Source organism: Gopherus evgoodei, chromosome 3 (genome assembly GCF_007399415.2).
Source record: "Gopherus evgoodei ecotype Sinaloan lineage chromosome 3, rGopEvg1_v1.p, whole genome shotgun sequence".
Lineage (NCBI taxonomy): Eukaryota > Metazoa > Chordata > Testudines > Testudinidae > Gopherus > Gopherus evgoodei.
Window position 1 is genome coordinate 154,595,570 of NC_044324.1, and position 26,820 is coordinate 154,622,389.

General features: G+C 41.4%; 1 protein-coding gene across 2 annotated transcripts in view; it reads left to right on the plus strand.

Moving 5' to 3' along the window:
• Positions 1-26,820, plus strand: part of PRKD3 (protein kinase D3) — a 94,969-nt gene that overhangs the window by 47,547 nt on the left and 20,602 nt on the right. For both annotated transcript variants that reach the window (XM_030557070.1, XM_030557069.1), the window contains 8 exons: positions 3,767-3,905; positions 5,785-5,916; positions 6,827-6,984; positions 9,762-9,951; positions 13,060-13,137; positions 14,489-14,672; positions 22,813-22,936; positions 24,589-24,666. In XM_030557070.1, the coding sequence (XP_030412930.1) occupies positions 3,767-3,905; positions 5,785-5,916; positions 6,827-6,984; positions 9,762-9,951; positions 13,060-13,137; positions 14,489-14,672; positions 22,813-22,936; positions 24,589-24,666 (1,083 nt within the window). The remainder of the gene's footprint in view (positions 1-3,766; positions 3,906-5,784; positions 5,917-6,826; positions 6,985-9,761; positions 9,952-13,059; positions 13,138-14,488; positions 14,673-22,812; positions 22,937-24,588; positions 24,667-26,820) is intronic.

The window sequence follows — 26,820 nt, forward strand, 5'->3', positions numbered from 1 at the left end:
AACCAAGATATTAAGAACCAAGTCTAGAAGGCCAATTATAAAATCCTAATATTTTGAGTAAAAGTGACTTACAACACCCTAGCATGCTATTACTGATCCCTAGTATCTAGTTTGAAATGTTGAGGAAGAGGTGGGAGTTTGGTTAGCCAAACATGGGAAATATTACTTTTACAATGCATCAGTGTGCGTGTTACAAAATCTCTTCTTATGATTCAGGCACAGACTATGGCTGTACAGATATTCCCACCCTCTTTATCTCCTCCCCCGACACAGACCTTTGGGAGCTTGATGGAAAAATACTACTTTCTGATAATTCATGGACAAATGCCAGTTACCAAGATTCATCTGTGGATGATTCTGCTTAGATGGAGAGTGAAGTCGGCAATAAATGCTGGAGATTGCTCACTTAGCAAATAAGTGGGGAGATGTAGGTAATATCGCATGACAGTGATGGAATTTTGTTCTCTATCAGCTCATGTTTGATGGTTTACAATGCTCTGCTTTTGAGAGCAAGGTTATGCTGCCATAACCTCTTTCCAGAATACAACTGAAGAAAAGAGTAACAAACGTGTGTGTGGAGCATATGAGAATATTCTTCTTGCCTGATCCAAACAGCCTGCTTCTTCTTCGGAAGACAATAAATCAACTTCACAATGACTGGGAACGTGGGACGGATAATCTCAGCCAGTGTTTGTAGATGAAATGTGCCACAGTATCCACCAAGCTGTCTTTTCTTTTCTTCCTGATGTGTGTGAGATACCCATTGGCACTGAACAAGAAGAGCTGCCTATTTTCGTGACCGCTCAAGTACATTCTGAGTGCTATGCACTGTTAACTGCTGGAAACTTGGTGACTCCTGAGTCTTGTACACAAGGTCATCCAAAGTAAATATGGATGGCATGCCCAGTAAAATAAAGATGGTCACATCAGTGTTGCTGAAGAAATGCTGGCATAAGGAAGGAAATTGTTTCCTTACCAACTGGTAAGGAAATAAGATCATAGCCATTTTGAAGCCTGGAAAAGAGGCCCCTGACCTCCAAAAGATACTGGCTCATTCCCTCCTTAGCAGTTGCTATAAACTGGAGCGGCACCGACTTCAAAGGTTGTAGCTGATACTGGAGCTACTGGTCCCCAAAGAGTAGGCCAGATTTAGAACTAGTTGCAACTGCTGTGACTAGGTGCTGGCTTTAACCAGCTACATAAAATCCAACTACCAGTGAAAATTAAAAACAGTGGCATCATTCATTGACCTTCTGCATAAGATACTGTATGACGCAGGAGTCTCCTGCTGAACTAATTAGCTTTTTGGTGCTACTCAACCATCAGACTTATCACTGAGATACTGAGTAACAGAAAAATCACTGTACACCTTGATGAATCTGCCAACACATCGTGAAGATTGAACAATAGCCGCCCGCATGGATCCATTTTAGTGCCTGCACTGTTCTCTCTGTACCAGCAACATTCTGGACACATCATACCGTAAATTCATCTATGCAGATGACACTGTGCAAACAATGCAAGCATCATCTTTGAAGGCCACAGAAAAGGTCATGAACAACTACCTCTGGACATTTGAGAAGTATTTCAGAGCTTGGCAACTGAAACCCAACACTTTGAAAACACCTGTCTCTGCCTTCCATTTTAATAACCATGAGGCTGAAGTGCCAAGGAAAGTGGACTTCCGTGGTCTGCCTCTACTCCATGACCACAATCCTGAGTACTTTGGAGTTACCCTTGATCAGATGCCAAGCTGTCACCAACATGTTGACAACACCAAAAAGAAGATAAAGAAAGGGTTAATATCATCAAGAAGCTCACAAGCATATCCTGGGGATGTGCAAGCACGCTTCGAATGTTAGTACAAGCCCTGGTCTTGTCAATGGTGGAAGTGTTGTATGCCAGTTTGGTAAAACAGCTCCCACACCAATCTCATTGACACTGAAATCAGCCATATCCTCACAATTAATTATTACCAGCTCTCTCAAATCAATGCCAATACTGTGGTTACCAGTTTTGGCGGACACTGTGCCAGCCAACATCAGGTGAGACATTGGTGGGGTCCAGGAATACAAGAGGATCCTGGCAACTCTGGATCTGCTGATACACTAAGACTTCATTTCGTTGCTACTTTCCCCGTTCAAATCCAGAAAGCCTTTCTGGATCTATGTGTCAATGCTACAGGCCAATGGAAAGGATGCAAGAACTCGCTGGCTTGAATCTTGTGCCGCTTGTGTGATATTCTGAAGACCTGACTGAAGATCCAGCGAAAGACATCCTAACATTCTGCCTTCCCCATAGGCAGTGGACTGCACTCAACCGTGTTTGGACAGTGCTCAGAGGGTGTGGATATCTCCATCACAAATGGAAAATCAAAGAATCACCATATTGTGACTGGTTAACTACAAACAATGTGATGAATCAGACAACTGACCCATTCGTATTTGCAGTGGTGGCACAAGGGGGAATGCAGTGGCTACCCGAGAAGCATTAGAATGGTTTTCAAATCTCAAAATTTAGTTACAATCCAAGCCCATTTCTTTTCAAATGACATACAAAAGAAGAAAATACAGAAACAGTGGACACAATCATTGAATCTGTACAAATTCCCTGGCAGAAATTCACCATCAGTTCCCTTGGTTAAAGAAAATTATATGCTATATGATACTTAAGTAATGTGGTACCATGAATGTTTAATGTGTATATTTTGAGTTTACTGGGTATGTAAAGAAATTGTAATCCAAACTTCACTTTTTAATTAAAAGTTTTGTCCCTTGTTGTATACTGTGATATGTCTCTCCTATGTTCTCCTTCCTCCCTTCTACAAACTGCTTTTGTATATTCCTTTTCACCCAACCTCTGAGTACAGACTGTTTGGACGCAAGGATGGGGGAGGCTGGGAAGATAGGTTTTCACTGCTCTCCAGGACCCATTTGGGTTCTCCTTTTCCTGTGTGAACTACTATATTGATGTACACAGTCCAAAGAAAACAAAACTCTTCTTTCCTACTGCCAACAATTGGTAACAGTACTCTTGGAAAATGGGCAAACATGGAGTCAAGTAAGGTATGGTCAGAAAAATGACAGTGTTGTAAGCATATTTGCTCCCTGTGTGTATTCAGAGTCCTATCTGCTGTCTTTGACAAAAATAAGATTTTACTCTTTTTTTATGCCTGTGAATCTAAAGAGTTGTAGGACACTGAGTTGGATTCTTCTCTGTCTCACATATCAACAGAAGTGTTAACTAAGTTCTAGTTATATAATCTTTTATTTGGAGGTGAATGTTTACAAAGGTAAATACTTGAATAGCACCTCTGCTGGATTAGGATTACTGGTGGTGATGTTGAGTTAGAGCAAAGCTTGGCTTTCAGATTGCATGTTGAATTTGCAGATCTTATTTTCCTTTAAATGATCAAATTTGTTCTAGAATTATTGGCTGCATCTGGCAAAATTCAGACCTGTAATTCTTCACCAGTGTATCAGCATCAATGATAGCAAGAAAACATGGCTAAAAGCCTCTTTCTCTTTAGTGTAGTTTTAGGAAGTTTCCATTTTAATATACATATTTAATTTCTGCCTTTTTTTAGCCTGTGCTGTATTTCAAGTCTGATTAACTTATTTTTCAGAAGTTGAGGTATTAACCGCATTATGGTGCTCTAGTGGAATGCTTGCAGCACACAAAAGTTCTGTAGTCATATAGAAAATATTCAGTTTATGGGATTTAGCAAACTATGGCATACACTAATTTTGAGTCTTTTTTGTTGCAGTTCCCAGAGTGTGGTTTCTTTGGCATGTATGACAAAATTCTCCTCTTTCGCCATGACCTGAACTCAGAAAATATTTTACAGAGGATTACATCAGCAGAAGAGATACATGAAGGAGATCTTGTTGAGGTTGTACTTTCTGGTAAGTCCTTTGTAGTTGTAATGAAGCCATTCTTCTTATTGAATAAAACAGTCACACTATTACAGTACACTGTCTGCAACACTATAACCATGGGCTGTGGGTCTTGAAGCTATTTGGCTGAGCAAGCTTTGAGGCAGATTTCCAAAGAAATCCAACGTGTTCTCTGAAATGGTATTTGTGATTCAGTGAATTGTCTTCCCTGTGACTGCATCTGCACTAACAAACTTTGTGGTCTTAATCCTCAAACTCTGGTATTAACTGTGGAAGCTAAAGTACAGATAGAACTCAGGTGTGGTTTCTTTCCACCTCCCCTTTTCCCCCAGAAACCATGTTGTTTATACCTAGGTCTGCACCCTTTCTATTTTACAATTTCCATTAGTGGTGGATTACAGCAAAAAAGTGTGCTAATGTAGATGAGTCTTCTGAATAATTACCTGTCAGGATGTGGTGTTATGAGACATTGCGTTGCTTGAGTGAACCATCTCGTACAGTGGTTCTCAAACTTTTGTGCTGGTGACCTCTTTCACATAGCAAGCCTCCGAGTGTGACCCCCTCCTTATAAATTAAAAACACTTTTAAATATATTTAACACCATTATAAATGCTGGAGGCAAAGCGGGGTTGGCGTGGAGGCTGACAGCTTATGACCCCCTGTGTAATAACCTCATGACCCCCAGTTTGAGAACCCCTGATCTTGTAGATGATGCAGAAAACAAAGGTGGTGGTTTTTAAAGAACCCATTGTATTTTTCAGAATCTTTGTGGTGTTGGTCTTTATGGATCTGATTCAAAGCCTATTGAAATAAATGGAGAAACATCCATGGACTGTTGGCAAAGTTGGAAATGGAAATCTAACAGTGTGTGTCTATTCTGCATTTTAAAATCTGTGCAGTGAGTCTTGGAGCCCGGGTCTACAGATTATGGCCTGCAGGACTCTCACTATAGCGCTAAAAACAACATTGTAGACGTGGCTCAGGCTCTGAAATCTGCTCCCCTCCCTGGGCTTTAGAGCAAACACTTTGGCATATATCAGTAACCCAGGGGGAATAGAAAGCAGGGGTATGATAACTGAGGTCCAGAATGCCACCTTGAATACTGAGAGGAATTTCTTGCCTAGTTTCTGAGACAGGAGTTAGATCCAGCCAGGGAAATAGGAATTGCATTGGTCACTTCTCCTTGACTTGTCTCAAGCAAAACTGGGAAGGCAATTTCCTTGAACCATGTGTCGTAGCACAGTGGTGCCACAGGAGTCTTTGCTGCTTTTACAGATCGAGACTAACACGGCTACACCTCTGATACTCTAATGACTGAAAGTGCAAAATGGTAACCCAGTTTTCTTCCTTGTCTCTGGTTGGCAGAGTACTTCAGAAGACTGCAAAATTTGAGTTATCACCTTGGTAGCCTGGTTTAGCGTTACCCTTTGATTACAGTCCTGCCAGTTCTCCATTCACCTAATATTGTTCCAAGTTATTTTGAATTATCTTTTAAGTAATGTTTTGATAGGCACCCTATCAAATGTTTTAATAAAATTAAATGATACTTAATCTGCTGGGTTTTCTTCACTCATTAATTTTGTGGCTCCATATGCACCACCCCCCACTATCTAAGTTTGTCAGCACTAAATATTCTTCAGTAGCAAGTGCTGTTTGGTATTCATGATTCTATTATCTTACAGATACCAACAGATTAAAAAGTTTGGCTAAAAACTGTGCATGAGTGTGTATGCGAAATCCTCCAAATGTATGGAATTTTGGGATGTATTTTTTGTATTAAACAGCTTGATGGTGTTCTTTGCAACTACTGTTTTAAAACAATGAACTGTTTCAATAAATACTTATTCTTATAGTCACAAATATATAATTTACTGCAATTTTTTTAAAGCTTTGGCTACTGTTGAAGATTTCCAGATTCGTCCTCATGCACTTTATGTGCATTCTTACAAGGCCCCTACATTTTGTGACTATTGTGGGGAGATGCTTTGGGGTTTGGTACGACAAGGATTGAAATGTGAAGGTAAGTCAAGTGTTAATAGCTGATAGGTGAATCATGATGTTTTAGCTTTTATCTTTACAGAAAGTTACAGGGGAAGTATATAATGGCAGGCTCTGTACCTTAATTACGTTGTATAATTAATTTGTTGATCAGCAATGAATTCAGTTTTTGGGAAGGAGCATAGTTCAATTGGAGCTTTGACTGTATATCAGGAAAGCTGAATTCTGTTTGTGGCTCTGACACACAATTTGTATGACCTTGGGCAAGACACTTAATTTCCCTGTTCCTGTTTCCCAGCTGTAAAAAAAGAGAATAATACTTAATTCCCAGGGGTTTTGAGAGGCTCAATTAGTGTAGAGTTTGAGTTCCTTGAAATAGCTTTTTTTAATAGTTTAATGGAGAGAGTCCCAAAGGGGAGCCCTTTTCCATATGGCCTTTGTCCAGCTGGATTGTGGAAAGTGTTGCAGCCTGTTGTCGTCAGGCTGGTGTCCAGGTACTTGAAACACACCACTTCCTGCCCATTGGCTTCCTCTTCACTCCTGTGGCTTCAGCTTAGCCATGAGAGCCTGCCTGTGGAAAAAGTGAGGAAGATCAGTAGCCACACACGATCTGAGAGACCCTGTTTCCAGGTTTTATCAAGTATCAGGCAAGAGTAATTGGAAATCATTATTTAGGTAAATAGTAAACTCCAAAATTTTTAGTGCAAAGCAAGCCATTGTTGTAAATTACAGTAATAATAAATACTGAGTTTCCTATTCTATTACTTTAACTGAATCTGAACAAATTGCTACATTTGTCTGTTTCTGGATTTAGATTTTTCCTCTCTGCTTTATAAAATATGAATACAATACTTGCGATTTTAAAATATTTTAACTATTTGTGCTAAAGGAGGAGTTCTCTTTAGATAATTTTTTCAAACTGACATTTTTAGGCTGTGGATTAAACTACCATAAGCGGTGTGCCTTCAAGATCCCAAATAACTGTAGTGGAGTGAGAAAGAGGCGTTTGTCAAATGTGTCTTTACCAAGTGCTGGGCTTTCAATTCCCAGACCAGTGCAAACTGAATACACAGCCACAGCCACTGAAGAGGTATGTAACAAAAATGTAAAAACAAAATACACTTTATATGCAATAATGCTGAGTTAAATCCATCGTGTTTCTGGGAACTAGAACCAGCCTTATATCAATTGATTTAAATTGAGTAAAAACTAGTTCGGATTAACCATTTCAGACCATGCTTGTTTATTTTTAACTTACTGGTGAATCTTTTACACTATGACATTTGATGATAATTCTGTTATTACAGGGATTGTGAGAAGTGAAATTTGAGGTGGATTATAACTTATGTATAATTTTGCCATTAATGTGTCATTCACAGTAATGTGTATTCTTTAAAAATCTTGGGATAGGAGATGATAAAATGCATTGATTCCTTTTGGAATATAGGTTTAGTGTGCAATTACTTATCAGTCTATAATAGTTAATTGGGTAAAACACAGTATAAATTGTACATTTATAGTGTGAGAAGAGAGAATGTTCCACAGAATTCAACAGAGACATTTATGCAGGGAGTAAAGATCTTACAGGAAGTATTCTTCTCATAGATATTATCCACAGTAGTCCCCCATTATTAAGAGGGATGAGAAATTAACACAAGCTCTTATATCCCAGACACAGCAACAAAACATCCAAGGGCCAATGGGGTCATTAGATCAGTTATATTTGTTACTAACTGTGACCGGTGGGTGGGAGTAAGAGAACTGAAATTAAGCCTGTTCTTACCTTCTAACTGTCTGTTTCAAAAATAAAATCTAAGAGTTAATTGCAATTGATAGAAATAGTATTGTGTGGCCAGAGTTATGGCAGGGGTTATGTTGCAGTTACAAAATTTCTGCTTTGTTGTCTTTGTCCAGGATTCTGCATCTTAATTTTTGTCAAGTTTCTTTGCTGTCATATGTGTTGGGTTGAAGTTCATTTACTGAACAGATGGGTCTAAGAGATATTTATTATCGCAAAATATTCAGCCAGTAGTGATCAATTACTTATAAGTGGGAAGCTCATTAGGACAATCTTACCGCAGTTGCCTCCAGCACCAGACAGTACAGCTTCAATGTCCCTTTGTTACACAAACTTATTTATATAATTTTGTTATCTTTTCATATACACGTATACACCTCTACCTCGATATAACGCTGTCTTCAGGAGCCAAAAAATCTTACCGCATTATAGGTGAAACCGCGTTATATCAAACTTGCTTTGATCCACTTGAGTGCGCAGCCCCCTCCTTTACCTGCTTTACCATGTTATATCCGAATTTGTGTTATATCGGATTGCGTTATATTGGGGTAGAGGTGTATTAGTTTCTCCTTTCCATATTAACTCTCCTCCCTTGTCAGTACAAGTTTAATGTTGTTCAAATTGGTCTTTTCTAGGTCTGTAGTTACTTTATTTTTTCTTGTTCTCAGAAATATGATTACTCTGCAGTTTTTTACACATACACACTTCTACATATGCTTATGCTTTTAAACATTTTAAGAGTCTGTTTTGATAATGAACAGCAGGCTTCTGCCAGGCCTAAATATGTCTCTGGTCCCAACAATATGATGCCAGAAGCTATAATAATCCCAGGCGTAAACAGTTTTAAATTTCGCTAGAGAACACAATGAGGCATCTGCCCCTTTCAGAGCTGTTTTGTAAAAATTGGTTTTATTCCTTGAGTGACTGAACTCCATTGTGGGAAGGGGATACCAGACTTCAGTGAAGCCAACTTCACTTTGTATCAGCTGAGGATCTAGTCCAAGGTCTTTAAGATACTGTCCTGATCATTACTGTCAGACACTGTTACTGTCATTTACTATGTACTGTTGGTGTGTTTGGTGTTCTACAGTATGTGGAGGGAGATGCCTTTCCTAACTTCAGAGACCTTACAGTATACATTTTACAGACAGTACCATTCAGGAACACAGTACGCCTTTTGGTCAGAGACGAGAGGGTCCAGTCTCAGAGCACTGAAGATAAATACAACTAAGTTATCACTGAAAATCTTTGCAGAAGTTCAGTTGAATTATGATAGAATAATCACTATTTCTCCACCGAATGTGGTATATCCAATTTTTTTTGCATACAAATTCTGCATATTTGCCCAGTGGATCTTAGATTTCATCTTTGTTTTTGTTTTCAGCGTTAAGGGGATTACATTGACAATATAGGTTACTGGATGTGTAGTCTTGTCAGTTGGTCCTATGTTACTATAGTTTGAGTTTTGCAGTGCCACATTCCTCCACCTTCTCTCATTTTCAGTGTTTTCCATATGGTTGTCCTGAAACTAAGTACTATTATTTTACTTTCATAAACAATGCACCTAGATCAGCAGTAAGGCTTTGAATATTTCATTTAAATTTTTAAATTACACATTATTTTGGATTTTTACCTAATTTAGTAAATTGTCCCGGCATGCAAGGCTTTCTGAAACAGCGTGATGTGGCAGGTGTCTATTTCTGGGGTTATTGCCTGTAACGCCTCCCATTTTGGAGGAGTCTGCACGTGAGGCTGATGTTTATCATAGGCCTGTGCTGTTTCTGAGCCTTTACCATATTATCTGAAGAAATCAAAAGTGGGTATTTTTGGTTTTGTTTATCATTTTAGTCCTTGTGGAAATACAGATTCATAAACTTTTTCCTGCTCTCTGCAAATCTTTACAGTATGGTGCTTCCTTCAGACTTCCAAAATTACTTCTTAAAACTGCTTGGCCAACATGCTCTGCAAAAAGATGCTTGCTCAGTGTCTGGGCCAAACGCCCCTTGAAAAAAATTGTTTCTAAGCTTGATGTGTTCTTATTAGAATCTCATGTGCGTCCTCTGTTCCAGCGCTGCCAGCCAGAGCCCAGCAAGAGAATTCCCTCCTGGAGTGGGCGTCCAATCTGGATGGAAAAGATGGTGCTTTGCAGGGTGAAGGTTCCTCACACCTTTGCTGTCCATTCCTATACTCGTCCCACCATATGCCAGTACTGCAAACGTTTGCTCAAGGGCCTTTTTCGCCAAGGAATGCAGTGTAAAGGTAGGAGTTCAGTGCTCTACAGCAATCAGATTAATTTCAATGAATGTTACGATATTTTAACATTTTAAAAATGAATCTCATTATCTAAGATAGCAGCTTTATTTAAAACAGGATTATATATTTAAGATAATTGCAGTTTTCATGCTTTGCTACATTCAAAAAGGTATTAATTGGTTGTATAATTTTGTGAATAATGTACTTGAATAATAAGTTAGTTCACATGTGGATCAGCAAAGAAGGTAATCCTTCAAGGATCATTCTGAACAGCTAGAAAATATTGTGGAAGACATTCCCTCCTTTAAAAATCACTTGCATTTCAACCAGAAGCTTTTAAAAAACAAATACAAAAACTCTTAGAGACACTGTCAAGTATCGTACTTAAAAAGACCTAGATCACATTTTTCCTGTACCAATTTAGTTTCTTTCCATTAGGTGCACCTGTGTTTATAGGGAGAACATATTAGCATATCTCTACCTCCTTGTTTATATTCTCACATCTTTCTCACAGCTCTCCGAACATGGCATATTATCACATTATTTCTCTATTGACTCTGCATTTGCAGAATACCAAACACTACAGACTTTACCTACTCAGTGTTTCATTGCTTTGTTTGTGTAAAGAGGTTGTCATTCACTGCTCATGAGCGCATCCTCAGCCCTTCTGGTCACTCTGCCTTTGGCCAGTGAGGGGGACCTGGGCCCACCCACTACTCTGGGTCCCAAGCCAGGGACCCTATAGCTAGCAGCCATCTGCTGCTTCCTTCTCTACTATCTATTGCAGCATTCCTTGGGCTGCTTCTCACTATGTCCTATCAGCTTGTTGGGTCCCCAGCCTATTCCCTGTTTAAGCAGGGTCTCTCCCAGGGCTCATTGCCCAGAGAGTCCATAATAATCTGTGCCCTGTGCTCTCAGGTGCATTCACCTGGTGAGCTTCTAACAAGTCTCTGGCCCTTATTGTAAGGGCTATTTCTCCGAGGCCTCTGTGCCTGCAGAGCTTCCCAGCCCTACCCCTGCTTGGGCAGTTTTTCTCCCCAGTCTCCGTACCTGTGGAATTTCCCAGCCCGCGATTGATCTGTCCAGTTGCTGCAGCTTTCTCAGCCAGCCAGGAACAGCATTCTTCCTCCTCTGGCTCCAGCCAGCAACTGAGCTGTCCAGGCCCTGCAACTTCTTTTATATGTGCCTTCTAGGCTCTGGTTGGCTGCCTCCCCTGCAGCCTCTCTAGGACACTTAGACAAATCTCACTGTATTGCCTTTTTCTGGGGTGGAATGTAGTAAGACTGCAGGGCCTTCCAGAGGGCCTCAAAGGGCCTGGTACACCATCACAGTTTGTCACAGAGAAAGCTAAAAATCCCAGAGTGGTGAATCTTAAAAATTAATATAGAATATTTTACAATCTGATGGACATTTCTTCCTGGAGTAAAGCAGAAGGTAAGATTTGGAGGCTAAAGTATTTGGTCATGTTTTAGTTTGAGACATGTTGCCCAATAAATCTACAGTAATCCTGTGTGTAAATAGCTTTTGTTTAAAACCTTTCTTTTGGTTTTGTTTTCTTTCATCTGTTATGTAAAAGTAACTGTAAAATTGAACACCAGACATCAGTAGATTTCTTTGCAATGGGAAGAGTTATAACCTCACATCTTTCATCTCTGCTGGTATTACAGCTTGAAAATTCTAGGCTGCATCCAGGATTATTTAGGATTTAGAATCTGTCTTGTAGGACATGCACTGTTGATATGTAATCAAATAGCAAAGATTAAAAAGACACTTGAAACTTTATTTTAAACTTTAGAGAGTGAAAATGGTTGACAGCAGTCACTTCAAAGAGAACTGGTCTTGAATCCATCCAGACACATGGAATTCCTCTATCTGCAATTTCAGGGAAGTGAATTTCAGTAGATATAGATAGCAAAAAAGCATACAGAAGTGAGAAATGAGCGTGAAAGAAGAGAGATGAAAAATAAAGATAACTAGCATTTCATGGAGTATGACACTTTCTTCTCAGCTCCTTATTGGGATTCTGAGCATCTTCATTTCTCCGGCTACTCAAAAGTAAACCAAGAAACTGACCTTGTTCTGTAAATCTTACTAGAAACAGCCCTGGAGAAAAGAGACAATTACTTTGTTGACATTTTGTCACTCTAGGTGCTCAGACGACTAAATAACGAAGTGGCTGGATCCAGCATTTAGCTTCTTAGGTTAAAAGGTAGGAGGCTGAGCTGTTTCTGTTAATCCTATGGAAGTGAGAAACCCCTGGTGACTCCTGCTTCATGTGGGCAGCAGCAGGGAGGGCCAGATTGTTGGTTCAAAAGCAGTCCTGGAGACAAAGGAAATCTTTTAAGCTGTGATTACTGTACTGAAGGAAGAAGTATCATGGCCCTGGCAGAAGGGGAAGTCTTATAACCTTGATGGGGGTGGTGAAAGACCTCGTGCCATAGTGGCCATGGTGGTTGCAATGAAGGTCGGAGCAAAACTTTAGTCCCATAATAGCAGGCAGAACAAAAGGTGGGGAGGAGCCAATCTTTGATTCCAAAACAATGGGAAAAAGGGAACTGGGGATGGAGAAGGGAGAGTATAAAATAAGAGAGAGAAGGAGGGAGGGAGGGACAGATAGCTCAGTGGTTTGAGCATTGGGCTGCTAAATCCAGGGTTGTGAGTTTAATCTTTGAGGGGGCTGCTTAGGGATCTGTGGTAGAATCAGTATTTGGTCCTGATAGTGAAGACAGGGGGCTAGACTCAATGACCTTTTGGAATTCCTTCCAGTTCTATGAGATAAGAATATATGGAAATATTCCTATTTTAACTAGTGCAGAATAATAAAATCAGGATTAAAAAAACAAAACAAATGAGAGAGAGAGAGACAGAAAAGAATAATATATTTCTTGGAGAGAGAAGAGATGAAAGGATAGTCACAGATGCCAGTATGATTTAATGAATTGCAGTGGAGGCATCTCAGCAAATGACTTTGTGACAAGATTGTTGACATTCTTTCTGGCCTGAAGTTTTTGAATATCTTGTTGAAAATAATGCGATAGTTATTTCAGAGGCTCTTTCTGAGTCTGAATAAAACTAAATTATATGTAATGACATGTGGGTTTTTTTCTATTTTAGATTGCAGATTTAACTGTCACAAACGTTGTGCATCTAAAGTACCTAGAGACTGTCTTGGAGAGGTGGTTTTCAATGGAGGTAGGAAAAACATGTTTTCAAATAGTGGAATATCTCTGGAGACATAACAAAATACACAAACCTTATTTTTGTTACTTTCTGATCCTGTCAACTCTGAGTATTTTAAGGCTAAAGATTATTAAATGCCCTTTTCCACTCCTCCTTTTTTATTCCTGGAGAAGAAATGGTTCCTTTTGAGGTAATTGAGAATTAAAGATTTGGCTTTAAGACCTATGTGTCTCTGGTGGTTTAAAACTTACTTAACAAAAATCTTGGCAAACTCAGTATACTTCATTTGATGATTTCTCTTGAAGTCAAGAATTTGGAACATTTTTTCATGTCCAAAGATGAGTTTAAATTGTGATCAGTCTACTCAATGTTTTTCATGAAGGACAGCTTTCTTTGTCGGAAAAAGGGCCACTTTTAATGGAGTAAAGTGGAAAATAGCATGGGGAAACATTCTCTCTCAACAATTCGTTTTTAATAGCCAGTCAGCCAAACAATACTTTGTAATGTGCTAGTAACATTTCTGTATGTATCTGAAGAAAGAGAATTTCCACTAACTTCTTAACTTGTTGGTGTTTTGGTTTGTTTAATAGTACTCTGTTCCCAAAGGGCTTGGGGAGAAGTGTCCTTTCTTCCTAAATTCTTGGGGTTTTGTCCTTTCCAATATCATTTCTCCCTTGGCTGTCCTGACCTATTCAAAAGAGAGGACGTAGGCTTGATTCTCCATTCTGTCTGAGCTTTGTGAAGAGAGGATGGAGAGGGAGAATCACAGATGACTGATTGCATCTCCCTGGTTCTGGGCCACCTGGCAATATAAGTGAAATCTTCTTCAGGGGAGCAGTTTTAACTTATGCCAATGAAGAATTGAGTGTGTACAAACTCCATTCTGCAACACCTGCCTTTGGATTGTCCCCAACACCCCTCTCCTCTGTGTGCTGGAGTGGGAGGTCAGCTGGCACAGGGGGAAGCTTTCCATTGGAGGAGCATTCCCTTGGACAAGGAATTGACCATCTCTGGCCACTTTAAAGCCATTTTGCATTACTCACAGCATATGTGGTACAAAATCATTTTAGTAAAACAGTGACTCCAGACCATAGAATTTTCACTGTAATTTTCTTATGAGGACTGTTTTGGCCAGACCTCCTTGACCTGGTATGATATGAAATGAGGCCTGCAATATGTTTGTTCTTTATACTCTTCTGCATCAGTAATGAAAAACTTTAGGGTTCCTAAATGGTTTCACAGGCGTGGTTGGCTGTCTTTTTGTCTGTGACTTGATTTTTGTGTGTGTATGTGTGTGAGATGAGATCGGAGGGGAGAGTTCTGTGAGTTGTCATTAACTTAAGATAATTCTATCTGTTGTTAGAACCTTCTAGTCCAGGCCAAGATTTGGACATGCCAATGGAAGTTGACAGCAATGAAATAAACAGTGACGGTAGTCGGGGTTTGGATGATGTAGAAGAAACCTCTCCTCCAGAGGACAAAATGTTCTTTATGGACCCTTCTGATCTTGATGTGGACAAAGATGAAGAAGCTGTCAAAACTATCAGGTAAGCAGCAACACAGATTGTTGTGCTACAGTGTTATAACCTTATTCCCAGATTTGGACCTTAGCGTCCAAAATATGGGGGTTAGCATGAAAACCTCCAAGCTTAGTTACCAGCTTGGACCTGGTACCTGCTGCCACCACCCAAAAAATTAGAGTGTTTTGGGGCACTCTGGTCCCCCTGAAAAACCTTCCCTGGGGACCCCAAGACCCAAATCCCTTGAGTCTCACAACAAAGGGAAATAATCCTGATTCCCTTCCCCCCTCCAGGTGCTCCTGGAGAGATACACAGACACAAGCTCTGTGAAACTACGCAGAGTGATTCCCCCTCTCCGTTCCCAATCCTGGAACAAAAGCCCTTTCCTCTTCACCCAGAGGAAATGCAAAATCAGGCTAGCAATCCAACACACAGCTCTCCCCTTGATTTCTTCCTCCCACCAATTCCCTGGTGAGTACAGACTTAATTTCCCTGAAGTAAAGAAAAACTCCAACAGGTCTTAAAAGAAAACTTTATATAAAAAAGTAAGAAAAAATACAGATAGTCTCTCTGTATTCAGATGACACAATACAGGGCAATTTCTTAAAAGAATATTGAATAAACAGCCTTATTCAAAAAGAATACAAATCAAAGCACTCCAGCACTTATATTCATGCAAATACCAAAGAAAAGAAACCATATAACTTACTATCTGATCTCTTTGTCCTTACACTTAGAAACAGAAGATTAGAAAGCAGAAACTACTTCTCCAAAGCTCAGAGAAAGCAGGCAGACAAACAAAGACTCAGACACAAACTTCCCTCCACCCAGAGTTGAAAAAAATCCGGTTTCCTGATTGGTCCTCTGGTCAGGTGCTTCAGGTGAAAGAGACATTAACCCTTAGCTATCTGTTTATGACACGCCCCCCAAATTGCAGACAGTGGGGAAGCTCACTGGCGGCGATTTCCTCCTAGAACTTTAAAATAACAGATTAATACAACACATGCACCTTTACATATACCACTAAGTATATAACTAACAGACCTCTACATTTTAAGAACACTGTTCAACAACTGGATTCTGGGAAACTCTCACGGGAGAGTGCATCAGCTACTTTGTTAGAAGCTCCTGTGATGTGTTGAATTTCAAAATCAAAATCTTGGAGAGCTAAACTCCAATGAAGAAGTTTCTTGTTGTTCCCCTTGGCAGTATGAAGCCACTTTAGTGCAGCATGGTCAGTTTGTAGTTGGAACCGCCGTCCCCAAACATATGGGCGTAGCTTTTCCAGGGCGTACACAATGGCATAGCATTTCTTTTCACTGACTGACCAGTGACTTTCCCTCTCAGACAGTTTCTTGCTGAGAAACACGACAGGATGGAAGTTGTGATCTGTTGCTTCCTGCATGAGCACTGCTCCTATACCACGCTCAGATGCATCCGTGGTTACTAGGAATGGCTTGTCAAAGTCCGGGGCCCTGAGCACAGGGTCAGACATGAGCGTTGCCTTAAGCTGGGTAAAGGCTTTTTGACACTCATCAGTCCACTTAACGGCATTTGGCTGGGTCTTTTTGGTCAGGTCGGTCAATGGGGCAGCGATTTGGCTGTAGTGTGGTACAAATCGCCTGTAGTATCCGGCCAAGCCTAAGAAGGATTGGACCTGTTTCTTTGACCTTGGGACAGGCCACTTTTGGATAGCATCCACTTTGGCCTATAGGGGGTTTATGGTTACTCGACCCACCTGGTGCCCCAGGTAAGTCACTCTGTTTTGGCCTATTTGACACTTTGTGGCCTTAACAGTTAGTCCTGCCTGCCTGATGCGCTCAAAGACCTTTTCCAGGTGGAGTAGGTGTTCGGGCCAGGAGTCTGAAAAAATGGCCACATCATCGAGGTAGGCAACTGCAAATTCTCCCAGTCCAGCTAGTAGACCGTCTACCAGCCTCTGGAAGGTGGCGGGTGCATTTCGAAGGCCGAAAGGAAGGACATTGAATTCATACACCCCCGCATGGGTGACGAATGCTGACCTCTCCTTGGCAGGTTCATCTGGCGGTACTTGCCAGTACCCCTTGGTTAAGTCTATTGTAGAGATGAACTGGGCACGTCCCAACTTCTCCAATAGCTCATCGGTACGTGGCATTGGATAGTTGTCCGGACGAGTTACAGCATTTAGCTTACGGTAGTCCACGCAAAAGCGTATTTCCCCATCTGGTTTGGGTACCAGAACCACTGGAGATGCCCATGCACTGGTAGATGGGCGGATTATACCCATCTGTAGCATGTTCTGGATCTCCCGTTCTATAGCAGCTTGGGCATGAGGAGACACCCGGTAGGGTGGGGTTCTGATTGGGTGAGCATTACCGGTATCAATGGAGTGGTATGCCCGTTCAGTCCGTCCTGGGGTGGCTGAGAACAATGGGGCGAAGCTAGTGCACAGCTCCTTGATTTGTTGCCGCTGCAGACGTTCCAGGGTGGTTGAGAGGTTCACCTCTTCCACGCCACCGTCTTTTTTTCCGTCGTAGTAGACACCGTCAGGCCACTCAGCATCATCTCCCTGGACTGTAAACTGACAAAACTGTAAGTCTCTGGAATAGAAAGGCTTGAGAGAATTAACATGGTACACTTTAGGCTTTAGTGAGGAATTGGGAAATGCTATGAGGTAGTTCACAGCTCCCAGGCGCTCTTGGACCGTGAATGGCCCTTCCCATGATGCTTCCATCTTATGGGCCTGTTGCGCCTTCAAGACCATAACCTGGTCTCCTACCTTGAAGGAACGTTCTCTGGCATGTCTGTCATACCAGGCCTTTTGCTCTTCTTGAGCATCCTTTAGGTTCTCTCTAGCAAGGGCTAAAGAGTGTCGGAGGGTGCTTTGTAGGTTGCTTACAAAGTCCAGAATGTTAGTTCCTGGAGAAGGCGTAAACCCCTCCCATTGCTGCTTCACCAACTGTAATGGCCCCTTAACCTCGTGACCATACACAAGTTCAAATGGTGAAAACCCTAAACTGGGATGTGGTACAGCCCTGTAGGCAAACAGCAACTGCTGCAACACTAGGTCCCAATTATTGGAGAATTCGTTGATGAATTTTCGTATCATGGCCCCCAAAGTTCCATTGAACCTTTCCACCAGGCCATTGGTTTGATGGTGGTACGGGGTGGCAACCAAGTGATTCACCCCATGAGTTTCCCACAGTTTTTCCATGGTCCCTGCCAGGAAATTAGACCCTGAATCTGTAAGGATGTCAGAGGGCCAACCTACCCTGGCAAAGATGTCTGTTAGGGCCAGGCACACAGTGTTAGCCCTGGTGTTGCCTAGAGCTACTGCTTCTGGCCATCGGGTAGCAAAGTCCACTAAAGTCAGTACGTACTGCTTTCCTCTGGGCGTCTTTTTTGGGAAAGGGCCCAGAATATCCACAGCTACTCGCTGAAATGGGACCTCAATTATGGGGAGTGGCTGGAGAGGGGCCTTGACCTGGTCTTGAGGCTTACCCACTCTTTGGCATACCTCACAAGACCGGACATACTTGGCAACATCCTTGCCCATCCCCTCCCAGTGGAAGGACTTCCCCAACCGGTCCTTGGTTCTGTTCACCCCAGCATGGCCACTGGGATGATCATGGGCTAAGCTTAAGAGCTTCCCCCGGTACTTAGTTGGAACCACCAACTGTTTTTGCGGCTGCCATTCTTCCCGGTGTCCACCAGAAAGAATTTCCTTGTATAAAAGTCCTTAGTCTATAACAAACCGGGATCGATTAGAAGAGCTGAGAGGCGGTGGGGTGCTCCGTGCCGCCGCCCACGCTTTCTGAAGGCTGTCATCTGCTTCCTGCTCAGCCTGGAACTGTTCCCTTGAGGCTGGGGTCACCAGTTCTTCCTCAGACTGTGGACTTGGGCTTGGTCCCTCTGGAAGCGATGTAGGTGATGGGGTTGTTTCCGTTGCTGGTGAACCGCTCTCCGCTGGTGCACCTGAGGGTATTTCAGGCTCTGGCTGAGCCTTTTGGGTATGGCTGTCTTTTGCTTCTGCCAGTTCTGGCTTGCTGGCGCCCTCTGGCGTTGAGTTTGAAGATGTGGTTGCACTTGCTGGTGCTGGTTGCTGTTCCAGTTCCGGGCCTGGGACTGGAGATGCTGTGGCTGCTTCAGTGGTAGGCATGGAATCCGGGTCCACTACCTCTGTCTGGGCCTCTGGTAACACAGACGGGGCCTCTGTGGACGGCTCAGGAACAGGAATGGGTCTGGAAGCTTGCCTGGTTTGGCTACGTGTAACCATTCCCACTCTCTTGGCCCGCCTCACCTGGTTGGCCAAGTCTTCCCCCAGTAACATGGGGATAGGATAATTGTCATAGACTGCAAAAGTCCACATTCCTGACCAGCCTTTGTACTGGACAGGCAGTTGAGCTGTAGGCAAGTCTACAGCTTGTGACATGAAGGGGTAAATTGTAACTTTGGCCTTTGGGTTGATGAATTTGGGGTCAACGAAGGATTGGTGGATAGCTGACACTTGTGCCCCCGTGTCTCTCCACGCAGTAACCTTCTTTCCGCCCACTCTCAAATTTTCCCTTCGCTCCAAGGGTATTTGAGAGGCATCTGGGCCTGGGGATCTTTGGTGTGATGGAGGTGTAATGAATTACACTCGCATGGTGTTCTTGGGACAGTTGGCCTTGATATGTCCCAGTTCATTACACTTAAAGCATCTTCCATCTGATGGGTCACTGGGCCGAGGTGAGTTACTGGAGACTGGTGAGGTTGAAGGGTAGGATATCTGTGGCTTTACTTGGGTGGTATGTGGGGTCTTTGGCTGTCCTCGGTTGTAGGGTTTATGGTCTGTGTGCCCCCTGTGGTAATCGTTCCCCTTGACAGTAGCTCTCTTGCTTTCTGCCAGTTCCATCCATTTGGCTCCAATCTCCCCCGCCTTAGCGATATTTTTGGGATTTCTATCTTATATGTACCGTGTGATGTCTTCAGGAACACCATCCAAGAACTGCTCCATTTGTATGAGGAGGTTCAGTTCTTCCAAGGTTTGAATGTTGTTTCCTGTTAACCAGGCCTCATAGTTTTTTGCAATGTAGTAGGCGTGTTTGGGAAATGACACCTCTGGTTTCCACTTTTGGGTTCTGAAGCGCCGACGGGCATGATCTGGGGTTATCCCCATCCTGTATCTGGCCTTGGTTTGAAAAAGTTTATAGTCATTCATTTGCGGCTTAGGCATTTCAGCTGCCACCTCTGCTAAAGGTCCACTGAGCTGTGGCCTTAATTCTACCATGTACTGGTCTTCGGGGATGCTGTACCCAAGACAGGCTCTTTCAAAATTTTCCAAGAAGGCCTCGGTGTCATCACCTGCCTTGTAGGTGGGAAATTTCCTGTGCTGTGGAGCAATACTTGGCGCCGGGTTGTTAGGGTTGGCTGGCACATGCAGCCCAGCTTTTGCCATCTCCAGTTCATGTTTTCTCTGTTTTTCCTTCTCTTCATTCTCTTTTTGTTGTTTTTCCATTTCTTTTTGTTGTTTTTCCATTTCTCGGCGGTGGGCCACCTCTTCTTCTTCTAGTTTTCTTTTGTGTGCTGCCTCTTGGGCTGCCTGTTCTCTTTGGAAGGCTGCCAGTTTGATGCTTTCTTCCTTTTCTTTTATCTCCATCTCTTTTTGTTTTATTTCCAGTTGTCGCCTGTGTTCAGCTTCTTTTAATTGGTCTTCGGCCTCCATTTTTGTCCTGGTAGACATGGTTCCTGTTTTCTTGTGTTGGGGTGCCCTCCGGTGTTTCTCTTTTGAACTGCAGGCTCTGTTGCCTCCTGAAGTCTGCCTAGCAACAGTGCTTTTTTCCTTTTCTCTCTCTAGCTAATGTTCAATTAAGGGAAACCAGAAAAACCACTTTATTTGCATGCATATAAGTGCTGGTACTTGCCTCCTAATGGGAGGGCTATTGCATGACAAAAGACCCTTAACAGTTTCTTGCTTAACATGCAAACCACAAACTGCTAGAGAGAGCAGAAAAAAAAATTCTCTCTGGTTCCCTTTTAAAACCAAACTGTTTCTCTCTGCTAAAAAGCCCTTAGCAGAGAAAAGAAAAATATAATATTCCTACTGGCTTCTGGATTCCGTCTGTATCCCGCCACTGCCACCATGTTATAACCTTATTCCCAGATTTGGACCTTAGCGTCCAAAATATGGGGGTTAGCATGAAAACCTCCAAGCTTAGTTACCAGCTTGGACCTGGTACCTGCTGCCACCACCCAAAAAATTAGAGTGTTTTGGGGCACTCTGGTCCCCCTGAAAAACCTTCCCTGGGGACCCCAAGACCCAAATCCCTTGAGTCTCACAACAAAGGGAAATAATCCTGATTCCCTTCCCCCCTCCAGGTGCTCCTGGAGAGATACACAGACACAAGCTCTGTGAAACTACGCAGAGTGATTCCCCCTCTCCGTTCCCAATCCTGGAACAAAAGCCCGCAGGACTATTTCTTAAAAGAATATTGAATAAACAGCCTTATTCAAAAAGAATACAAATCAAAGCACTCCAGCACTTATATTCATGCAAATACCAAAGAAAAGAAACCATAGAACTTACTATCTGATCTCTTTGTCCTTACACTTAGAAACAGAAGACTAGAAAACAGAACTACTTCTCCAAAGCTCAGAGGAAGCAGGCAGACAGACAAAAGACTCAGACACACAATTCCCTCCACCCAAAGTTAAAAAAAAATCCGGTTTCCTGATTGGTTCTCTGGTCAGGTGTTTCAGGTGAAAGAGACATTAACCCTTAGCTATCTGTTTATGACATACAGGCATCCCATTCCCCAATACTATGTACTAAAACAGTGTTTAGCACAGTTCCAAATTTGTTGTTGCTAGTCAGGTCTTCATTTTCACAGTTTTACAAAACATTCAGTACCAAATAAAGATGAAAACCAAGTAAATTAATTGCCTAGATGTATGCTGGGATTTTTTTTTTCTTGCCAAAGCTGCTGAACTGTGACTGTCAACCTGGAAATAAATCAGCTTATTGAAAAATGGCTTGAACTGCAGATTAGTCAATGGAAAATGCTTTGCTGACCAAGATCTTCATGCCTATTTTATGCTACTGACCTTGGACCAAATTAATTCCTACTGTAAATAGATTTAAATGGTTTTAGCTCTTGTGTTTTAATTCCTTATGAGCTGGGCTAAAGGGGGTGATATTTTAGTTTTTGTAGCTTAGATTTTGATGTGAGTGTTGATTTATCTGTGTACAGCTTGTAAACCAATTGTCTTTACTTACATAAAGTGGGGGGTATTGACAGTTTGAGAAGAAGAATTTGCTACCTGATTTGACTGAAATTAAATACCTTCTTGGGCTTGAATAGGACAATCGTTATCCAATTTGGGTTAGTGTACTTTATTTTATTATGTTGTTTTTTTTTTTTAATTTCTGTATTACTTTGAAAAGTGTCAGTGGGATTCTCTGAAGCCATGTTTGCAAACTATTCCCACCAGTGCTACCATCACTTTCTGGACAGGGCATTGGTGGTTTTTACCCACAAAGTTGGATAAACTAGCAGATTTAATTAATTAATGTAAAAAAATGTTAGAAGCCGCCAGAGCCCTGTCTGCCCTTGAGCTAACACTAGTGGGATTTTTTTTTGGTAGGAGGGGGTTAAAATTGTTTAGTACATGTATGGCTTAAATGAAGGAAGTCCGTCTCTAGCTAGATGTACACATATGACATAAGCTGTCCAGGCACAGATGACCAAAGGAATAGCAGTATTATGAATAGTGTAAGCAGTGGAATAGAATAAGGGTATATAGGCATTAGTGATACTATTTTTTGGTTGTTGGAGAAAAAAAAAAAGACCACTTCAGTTAATCTTTAGTGAGGCAGTCTTATTTCTCAAGATATGCCTGGTTGGAATGAGAGTGACTAATCTTCAATTTTGTAAACATATCACTCTGTTGTAAGTGCTTTGGCATTTGTACTGGGGAAGCTAGTAGGAGCCCTGTGACATGTCGCAACTGAAAAATCCTGTTATTCAACTGGATGCTCATTTAGCTAATGACCTTCAACTTATTTAGAAGCTGACCTTGTCAATCAAAGAAATAGCTTTTATAGGTAAGAAAAGATGTCTGTTCCTGAAAACACGCAACATAGTACTGGTATAAATGTCTTTAAATCTTAACAGTTTCTGATTAAGTTATAACCTTTTTTAAAACTTAGTCCATCAACAAGCAATAATATTCCACTAATGAGGGTTGTACAGTCAATCAAGCACACAAAGAGGAAGAGCAGTACAATGGTGAAGGAAGGATGGATGGTTCACTATACCAGCAGAGACAACCTGGTTAGTAACTTGAAGTTTCTTCGTATATCTATTTTATTTTAAGGGTTACTTGTTTTAAATCAATAAATTTCCCTTTAAAAAAAAACTGGTTTAATAATGTATTGATATCCTTGTTTAGAATTTCATTTGAATATGTTTAGATGTATACAGTAACAATATGGCTAAGCAAATCTAGCAAGACTTGATTCCCTGTTTGCTAGCCCTGCAATTATCTAGAGTGTCTGTCAACTCCATAAGGGTGTATTTAGCAATAACAGCTACGTATCTTCCTCTTATCTGGGGCCAGATTGTATTTTCCCATCCTACAGTGACAAGATTCCTTAAGGGCTTCATTCGTGTCCGTTCGTCCGTCCTCCCCCACCCCATTTTCCCCCTTTTGAACCTCAGTATACTGTTAGCAGAGTTGATGGGTCCTTCCTTTTGAGCCCTTAGCAAACTGTTCCCTATGTCACCTATTGATGAAGTTTGCTTTTGTAGTAGTCCTTACATCAGCTCAAACTTTAGAGGAGAGATTGACTCTCATGACATGTTCCCCTTGTTTCAAGAAGGTTGAGTCAGTCTCCAAGTTACTCCCCAAGGTTGTCTCAGAGTTCCAGCTAATCCATTTACCTCTCAGTTTTTTCCCCCCTCAGACCTCATTCAGCTCTTGGGGAAGCTAACCTTAGCTCAGGTGCTGGAGTAAAGATACTGTCCTTTTACATCAACAAGAAAAAATCATTCAGTTACGTACCCAAACTATCCATGGCCTTTGCTGATAAGAGTTAGGGGACAACTTGTATTCTCACCAAGGTTGTCCAAGTGGGTCTTCAATTTTATAAAAAACAGTTATGAGCAAGCCAAGTTAGATTCCACATTAGCACTCATTCCACTAGAGACCAGGCAGTCTTTCCTGCCTGTTTTGGTGAATGTGTCTGTAAATTTTGGGTAGCTACAGGGAGCTCCAGCCCACACTTCTACAAGACACTACTCTTTGCCAGAGGCTTCCAGATTGGCTATCCTGCAGTCATTTTTTTAAGTGGAACTCCTGGTACCCCCTCCAAGCAAATAGACAGCTTTTTGTTAGTCACTAAGAATGGAATGCAAGTGAACAGTTACTCACCATTAGCTAACTGTGGTTCTTTAAGATGTGTTGTCCACATGGATTCCATGACCCATCCTCCTTCCCCACTACTGCAGTGTCATCCTCTGGGATTCTGTATTGGCAAAGGAACTGAGGGATGGTTGGGCCATCTCAGCCCTTAATACCCTTGGGTGGGAGGTGTGTCAGAACATCTAGGATATAGGTGTGACCCCAGCAGACATTGGTAGCCAAAATAATTTGATCTTGCCTGCATGGGACACATGCACTATGAGTGGAATCTACATGGACAACACTTCTCAAAGAACCACAGTTACCGTAGGGTAAATAACCATTCTTTCCAGTTTGTGGAATGTGTCTGTTCTTGAGTTTTAAAAATTGGCGTATGTATCCCAAAGTACATACTGCTTCATGCTCCCAATGTAAACTGAAAACTCTAGCAGTCGTAGCCTGACATTGTGTGCAATATATCTTGTATACCGTAAAACAACTCTGTACTTTAAGTGTCTGGAAACTGAAGTTTTAGCTGTTTTGTTTGTTTGTGCCTAATGATACTCTGTGGTATGTCTTGTAGAGAAAGAGACATTACTGGAGACTGGATAGTAAATGTCTTACGCTATTTCAAAATGAATCTGGAGCAAAATATTACAAGGTAAGTAATTATACTCAGCAGTTATATAGCACTTTACTTTACAAACATCCAGTTTATCCTCAACAAACCTTTGAGGTAGAACGGTAAATATTATCTCTGTTTTATAGATCAAAGCTGAGGCAGAAAGGTTGTGATTTGCCAAAGGCACCAGATAGGAAGAGCTAGGACTAGAACCCTAGGAGATCATGCTTCCCATTCCTCTGCTTAATCACCTGGACTAAATGTGTCTCACTTTAAAAATATTTAAACTGTTCTCTAAAGATGTGTTAGCTTAGTATATGAAGTGTCTTAGCAGTTATTGGATAGTTTCACTAATTGGTGATACTCCATTCTACAAGTAGATGGTGTGTTGTACAGTTGGGGCTATAGCTTAGAATCACAGCAATGTAGGGATGGAAGGGACCTTGAGAGGTCATCTAGTCCACATCCCTGTGTTGAGGCAAGATCAAATATACCTAGACCATCTGTGACAGGTGTTGGTGTAATCTGTTCTTTAAAACCTCCAGACATTCCACAACCTCCCTGGGAAGATTATTCCAGTTTGTAACTATCTTTATAGTTAAAAAGTTCTTCCTAATATATAACCTAAATCTCCCATGCTGCAAATTAAGCTGATAAGACTTGTCAGATTTTAGAAAGAGAATGCATTGGAAAATAAAATTCCTTTTACAAAAGGTATTGGTAAATAGATAACTATGGAAGTCTCAGGGCCTTGACAAGGAATTTAACATGGATGATGCTCAACTTTACTAAGGGGTTTTTCACTCCATATTACTTCTGTTATCTCTCTTATTTCTGTAATTTGTCTGCTCAATCACTTCTGACAGATGGTTTTATTAAATGCTGGAGTCTTCTCTTACTATACATGTTGACTGTAAATTTTCACATGGGTTCCTGTATTTACTTTTAAGTTCCTAAGATAAAACTTGAAATTGTTCTCTGAGGAGTAATTTAACCAAGATCTGTTAAATGCATTTCTGTATTCTCAACCTGCTGTGCAGCCAATCAGTAAATAGTCAAGGCTTGCCAGTAATTCCAGCAGATTGTTAATATAGTAATACATTTTGTAGTGAAATGCTCAGAATGTGCTTATAATATAAGCAGAGATTTCCCCCCCCCCCCCTTGCTGAGAACGTTCAGGCTGTGTCCAAATCTTGCAGTTTCTTCCTCCAGAACATCTCTAAGATCCAGCTTCTTCTCTGTGCACGCAGCTAAAATTCTTGTCCAAGTCCTCCTCCTTCCTGTCTGGACCAATGCAATCTTCTCCTCTCAGACCTCCCTGATGCTCATATTGCTCCACTCCAGTCCATTCAAAACACAACTGTTCAGATTTTCTTCACTCATTGCTCACGTCATATTACTACCTCTTTAAATGCCTCCTCTTACTCTTAGTCTTTTCTACTACTTGAAGGCTTTTTGTCCTCACCTTTAAAACCCTTCACAATTTAGTCCTTCCTACTTATCTGGCTCTTGCCTCTTATTGAGTGACTACAGTGCCAGCCTTGTTCACCTGCTTGCCCTCTTTTTTTACAAGCGTCTTTGCACGTGCTTTCCCATGCACATGGAATGCTCTCCCCTAACTGGTCCATAAACGTACAACCCTTTTTCTTCAAATCTCTCTCCAAGTCCCACTTCTGCCATGATCCTATGGTAATTTGCCAGCTGCTAATGGCAAGGTAGAGTGCCTGTGGGATTTATATAAATATATATTTATATAAAAGGGAATTCTTTAGTTTTTGGTAATTGTGCATGTAACTTGCCTAGGTAACCACATATTCTTAGCACTATTCCTTCTTGGTTTTGGTCACACTCGCTTGTTGTATCTTTCTTTATAAAAAGGATTGTATGTGTATATTTTGCACCTAATGCACTGAGGTCCTGGCCCAAATACAAATAATACCGCTATTTAAAAAAATAAAACACAGTCCTATTACTAAGAGCCTGATCCTGTGATGTTTACTTACGCTGTGCTCCCATTTAAGTTAATAATGTTTCTGTTTGACTTGAGAGTACTGGATTGGGCCCTAAATATGAGATAAGCAGCAAGGTTGGAAATCTTTCTGGGCTTGTATAGAGCAGTTTGGGAAAATTGGGGAGTTTGTAGCAATATGAAGTTTGACATTATGAAAATACCCAGTTCAGTAACTATAATGA